The sequence below is a fragment of the Nycticebus coucang genome, chromosome 9, assembly GCF_027406575.1.
Source record: "Nycticebus coucang isolate mNycCou1 chromosome 9, mNycCou1.pri, whole genome shotgun sequence".
Taxonomy (NCBI): domain Eukaryota; kingdom Metazoa; phylum Chordata; class Mammalia; order Primates; family Lorisidae; genus Nycticebus; species Nycticebus coucang.
Genome location: NC_069788.1, coordinates 42891282 through 42897281, shown reverse-complemented (window position 1 = coordinate 42897281; position 6000 = coordinate 42891282). Strand labels below are relative to the sequence as shown.

Genomic DNA, 6000 nt, shown 5'->3' with positions numbered 1-6000 from the left:
AAACCAAGGAGACTTCACTACTGAAACTCCCAAGACGGCTGTCTTCTTGGTCATGGTTACCAGCTAAATACACACTATACACACGTGCTCACACACGCACATCCACCCTTACTCAGTGGAAAAAAGATTGGGAAACATTGGGTTGAACCAAGTCAAACTAGAATCTTTGCTTGAGGACTTATCAGAGCCTTGAATATCCTAAATGCCCATTTAGACTCTCTGAAAGGGGCTCACGGCAAGCAGTTTCCCAAACTCCATGCCAGGGAACCAGTGTCCTGTGGAACATATCTTGAGAAAGAACCCAGGAGAAGGCTATAGTGTCAGGCACAGATGCCCTTGGTATCCTGTCCCATCCTAGGGCAGCAGCTCTGAGCCCTGATCCCTCTGCCAGGCAGGTGTCTCCTCCCAGCACTTTCCCACGGTGTCCAGGGGGAGATAAAATGGGCTGATGGTTATGGGAACATCCTTTCTCCTGAGCTGTGACTCCACCCTGTTCCCACTCAAAGCATGTCAGAATGCAAGTCAGAGGGGCATCTAATTACAGGGACAGCCATGAATCAGCTCTAATTTACCATAGAATCATAAGAAGTAAACAAGTCCCTAACTTTGGTATAATTAGTTCTGAGTTCCTTGTGATATGCAGGTTGGGAATGGCTGCCCGGAGGGCTAATCTGAGAACAAACTTGCCCAGAAAAGGGACAAGTCCTCTTTTGCTGTGATCCTGGTCCCTGATGGCCATGGGAATTTATATGTGAAGAGAGATAAGGAGAGGAAAATGGTGTTTCTTGTGCACCAAAGAACCAGTGGGTCTTGGGCACACGTCACAACATTCTATACACCTACCCACCTGTCACTCTGTTCTGCAAGGGAGGCGTGATGGCCCCATTGCCCTGGGGAGTGGTACATGGCCTGAGAGTCATCCATGCCAGGCCAGCAGCCTCTTTGGTGCCCAGACCCTGGCCCCCTCCTGTTGGCTTGGTGTAAGTACCCAACGATGGTAGGAGTTCCTTGCTTATTGTCCCAGAGCAGGGATGCCCCTGATGGTATAACTCTGCATGTGAGTCTCCAACACCTGAGTGGGGTCTGGCCTGATATTCAGTAAATACTTGATGCAAGATGAGTCGCATGCAATGACGTGATCATGTTACCTCTCTGGTGCCAAAGGCCTCACCACAGACTCTACAGCTCTGCACATTCTGGCTTCGTCACCTGCACTTTCCCTTCCTCTCAGCTCCAGGCTCCTTGTGCAGGAGCACACACCCTACACATGCCCAGACCCCAGGGCCTACCTTGGAGCCCTGACTTAGGGTTCTTCCCATTCCTTGGAGCCCTATTTCCCCAGATACCAGGGTAGCTCCTCATTTCCTTGGGGTTTCCTCAGAGAAGCCCTCCTGGACCTCTCACTTAAATACCATTCGTCACTCCTGATCCTCATCGTCTCTCCCTGTCTCAGTCTCACTGTCCCCCGGAATTATGTGATAAGCCTATTGTTTATGCATTGCTGGGTTTCTCCCTAGCTTTCTTGTGTGTTTTTAGTAAGCCTGCATGGAGATAGGGCTTGAGTTCAGCTCACCATGGCCTCCCTAGTGCCCAGCACAGAGCCTGGCGCGGGGCAGCTGCTCAGCAAATCCTTGCTGAACAAATGAGTTGAAGAAGAGAGAGAAGAGGGCCTGGATTCTGCCAGACAGCAAAATCTATGTTCTATTTTTCAAAGGAGAAAGAAAAACAAGCTATTTTACTAAAAGAACCAAATTTACTTCAGATTAAGGCAAATTTCACACAGATTGTCTCAGAGACAGGCACAGGACCAGACACCGTAGGAACACCACCGTCATGCATGACAGAGGGAAGTGGAGCCTGGGCGCCACCTGGGCACAGAGGGACCAGTGGGCTGAGAAGCCCCATGCACAAGAGGGACTGGCATGCGTAACCTGCCCCCGCGTGGGCAAGGGCTGGGCAGGCCTAGCGTCAGAGCCCCTTTCCACCCAACCCACAGAAGCAGGAACTCGGCTCTGACACCAAGCCCAAGACTAAAGGACTGAGATGTGTTTAGGGTGACAGATGTGACAGGGTGACCCTAGAGCCAAGACGGCCTGGAGTATAGGGTCATATTTGTTAGGAGTGGGAGGGGGCAAATGGGCATGGATGTGTGGACCCTCAGGACATCAGAGCTGAAGGAAAACCTGGGACCGTCTGGCCAACTCTCACCATAACTGCGGAAACAGGCCCGAAAGGCTCGGGTTCCCACAGTCGGCAGAGGCGGAGGCAGGCTCACACCCAGGCCTCCTCTCTCCTACCCCCAGGGGATGGAGGGCAAAGAGCAGGATCATGGAGGCCTCCAGGAGGGCGGAGGCGGGGGCACCAGGAGGGAGGACTGGGTGCCTGAAGCTAGAAGTCAACTGGGGAAGTGCCTGGGGATCTGTGCACCTAGAACCAATGTCACACTGGGCTTGAGAGGCACCAGGAAGGACTCTGTGCTGAAAACCCCCCATTTCAGGCCCATCCTGTGGCTTACGGTCCACCTCCACAGCTCCCCACCCCAACAAGGCTCCACAGGGCTCCCACTACATACAACGTCCCTAGGAGGGGTCACAAGAAATAGGGTACAGGATAATGCGTGGGGGCTCGGGATAGGAGCAGATGCCACTGGAGGATGGGACCAGGGGGCTGGAGGAGGCTGAGTTCTGGCTTCAGGATAATAAGGAAGCAAAGAGGGGTTGCCTGGGGAGAGGGGACCCCAGGGGCCCTGATTGTTTTTAACACCACCCTGGCTGTGCTACAGCCAGGTGCTGGAGAAGAAAAGAGCTGGGATCTAGAACCCTACTCACCCTCCCCCACTGCCTAGGTTTGGGCAGTAAGTGGGGCCAGGAAATTGAACAGGGGTCTCTAGTGGCCCCCTGCCGGCCTCCCTGACACATAGATGTCCTGAAGGCCAGGCAGGCCATCTGTGGGGAGTCTGCCTACCATTCTATGGGCTCCCCCAGGCCCCAAGCACCTGCCTGCTGTGGACCAGGATCAGATGTGTGTATGCAGAGGGGAGGCAGGGGGAGTGTGGGCTGGGGACTGTGGGGGTGAGTGTGCTGGTGCTGCTGGCGGGGGGCGCGGGCGGATGCCCTGTGCCTTCATGTAGGACACCAGCTGGTCAGGGATCTCGGCCAGCACGTCACGGGCCAGACGGGCCATGCTCAGCACATGGTTGCCTGTGCGGTCCACGTAGTCCCGGAAGGGCACGAACTGGCAGCAGTAGGGCAGGGTCAGGCGGGAAGGCACAGCTGGGCAGTGCTCCCCACTGGACCCCAGCCCCCCAGGTCTCCAGGCCTGGGCTCATGTCCTCAACAACTCCCGGCCTCTGCCCACTTTACCTAACCCCCACCGTCTGTGAATTCCCTGAGACTGTGTCACAGTCGCTATTCTTTCATTCACTCAACAAATAGATACTGAGCACCTGTCCCATGCCACGAAATACCACTGAACAAGATTCCCCACTCTTTCAAGGCTCTGGATGAAGCACGGGCCCTTAGCAGGTGCTCAGCAAACGCTGACCGAAGCCCCTGACTTCTGTGGCATGTGCCCTCCCACCTCTTCACGGTCCTCTTGTCACTGGCCTCTCCTTTCCCCTTTTCTCTCTGGAGCTAATCTGGCTAACACCTAAAGCCGGGCCACCTGGGCTTCTGCCTTCATTCCTGCCTCGAGGCCTTGGCATGGACTGGTCTTACCTCCCAGACTACCCTTGCTTTGGTTCCCAGACCCCATCTTTGGTCTCCACATCTGGGATACTCTTCCCTGATTTTTATACCAAGTGGATTTGGAGAATGTCAGTGATTTATTCCCCATTTCCTAAGCACGGAGGGGCCTGGGCTACTGAGATTCACTGAGGGATGTGCTTGCTGAGGGTGCATTCTCTGCTTGACTGGATAGGAATTCCCGGAGGACAAAAACCTCTCTGCTCATTATATTTGCATCCTCCATGGAGAAGTTAAGACACTGATTCAGTTAACCCCTCCTGTTCTTGGTGAGGGCTGCTCACTAAAGATACCTCCTCCGCCTTCAGAGGTTTGACATCTCACTGTGAAGGCTGCCAGGGGCCTGGGGGCTCAGGCAGAGCTGGCAGAATGTTCTGGGTTGTGAGCTCAGGGCACCAACAATGTTAGGACTGAGTCTTAGACGTGGCAGGGAGGGAGGCAGCTCAGAGAGAAGTGTGGCCTGAGATCTGACTCCTGCTCCCTTCTGCAGTGGCCAAGACACTTTGGGACTTCCACTGTCTCCTTTCAGGGCCCCTCCCCAGGGAAGCCCCTAAAACAGACCGAAGGTCATCCTGGCTAGATGGGCTCTTATACTTCCCATGGAGCAGGCAGGGTCTGGGCTTCACCTGGACAATGTCCCGTTCGGCCAGCTTCCCCCGGGAGGAGATCCGCACGTCATCACCATCCAGCTCCACCATGGCTGTGTGGGGAGGAGCGTTAGTAGTAGACACCTTGGCCTGGCAGGGAGTGGACTTGTCCTCCAATCCCAGCCAATCCAGGGCAGAGACCATTGGCCCAGGCCTCCATGTTAGAGATGAGGAAACAGGCAGGAGGCGCCCAACCAAGTGACGCTCAGACTTCTAGCCCAGAGCTCCAGCCCTCACCCCCTGCCTCTCCTCAGGCTCCTAGAGATTAGAAGACAAAGGTTTGACTTGGGGCCTCCTCCCCACAGCCTTGGGATGTGGGTGTGGGCACACCCTGACCTGATGTATCCCTCACTGTGCAAACAAATGCACCCTCACGCCCTGCACACTCACCCAGTCACACACGCCCAGGTGTGAGCGCTCATTCTTTTGAAGGGTTCTTTCCACGGGACTGGAGCCCTTGGGAACCACTGGGGCAGGGGTACAGGGCTGGGACAGGGGTGGGGCAGCAGCGGGACTCACCATCGAACTCTGCCTGGCCCACACCGACGATGATGATGGACATGGGCAGTTTGGCAGCCTTGGGAGACATCAGGGAGTTGGGGAAGGTTGGACCCAATGAGGGGCCAGTTGAAAGAAAGGAGAGGTCATGGGTCAAAACAAGAAAGGCCAGAGACAGGAAAGAAATGGCAGAGTAACCCATGGAGAGACAGAAAGGGGTAGAGAGAAGGAGGGGATCAGAGAGAAAGACCAAGGCAAACCAAGGTGGGCCCCGAGGAAAGGGAAGGAGGCAGAGGGGAAGTGGGTCACAAGTCTGCTTCTGTGAGCCACGCTGCCGCCTCCTCTGCCCCTGGGTCTCTACCACATGGGGCCCTCTTTTATGTGGCTCTAAGGACAGGACAGACCAGTGTGGCTGCAGCTGGGCTCCTTTCATGGGGAGAGTGCCAGGTAGGCCACATCCCTGGGCTTCCCTATTCTGGGCCTCCCACCTCCTCTACCTGGCCAGACTGGCCTGGGCTCTGGGGCACAGTCCTAGGGATAGCTGGGGAGGCAGCCACAGGAGTCTGGAGGGAGTGCACCAGCCAGTGCGGTGGAGAGGCAGGCACAGAGCTCACCAGCCAGATCTCTCACGGGCCAGGCCCAAACCCCACTGCCCAGCCCTCCTGCAACTCCCACAAGACTCTAGCTGGAAGCCAGGAGTTGGTTGAGGGCAGCAGGTCCCAGGGAGGGCAGTGAAAAAGAGAAGCCACACCCAATCCACCTCCCAGAGTATCCCTGAAGTAGGAGGGTGAGATCCCTCAAACCGCGCAGTTCTTCTCCCACCCACCCCTTGCTGTCCTCGCTCACATTGACGATGGCCTCCTTGGTCTGCGCCATGTCTGAGATGACCCCATCCGTGATGATGAGCAGCACCGAGTACTGGGAGCCATCCTGCACGGCCGCCGCATTCCTGCGGGGTGGGGGGTGGGCGCGGGCTGAGTTCTGGCTGGGGGGCCCTGAGCATGGTCGCCCCACAACAAGGACCCTCAACACTAAGGTGGGAATAGCTCTTGGGGGGGTATCTTCAGGGTCAGGGCTCCTCGAAAGGCAAGTCTGTGGGAAGAGACAGGTGG

The 6000-nt window shown here is 56.1% G+C and overlaps 1 protein-coding gene across 8 annotated transcripts in view; it reads right to left on the bottom strand.

Annotated features, from left to right (window-relative positions):
* Positions 1-1740: 1740 nt before the first annotated feature.
* The window catches only part of CPNE5 (copine 5), a 94546-nt gene continuing 90286 nt past the window's right edge, over positions 1741-6000 (bottom strand). For all 8 annotated transcript variants that reach the window (XM_053602851.1, XM_053602852.1, XM_053602853.1 and 5 more), the window contains 4 exons: positions 5735-5837; positions 4910-4967; positions 4370-4443; positions 1741-3234 (listed from right to left, as the gene is read on the bottom strand). In XM_053602851.1, coding sequence (XP_053458826.1) covers positions 3016-3234; positions 4370-4443; positions 4910-4967; positions 5735-5837 — 454 coding nt within the window. In that variant the 3' untranslated portion in view covers positions 1741-3015. The remainder of the gene's footprint in view (positions 3235-4369; positions 4444-4909; positions 4968-5734; positions 5838-6000) is intronic.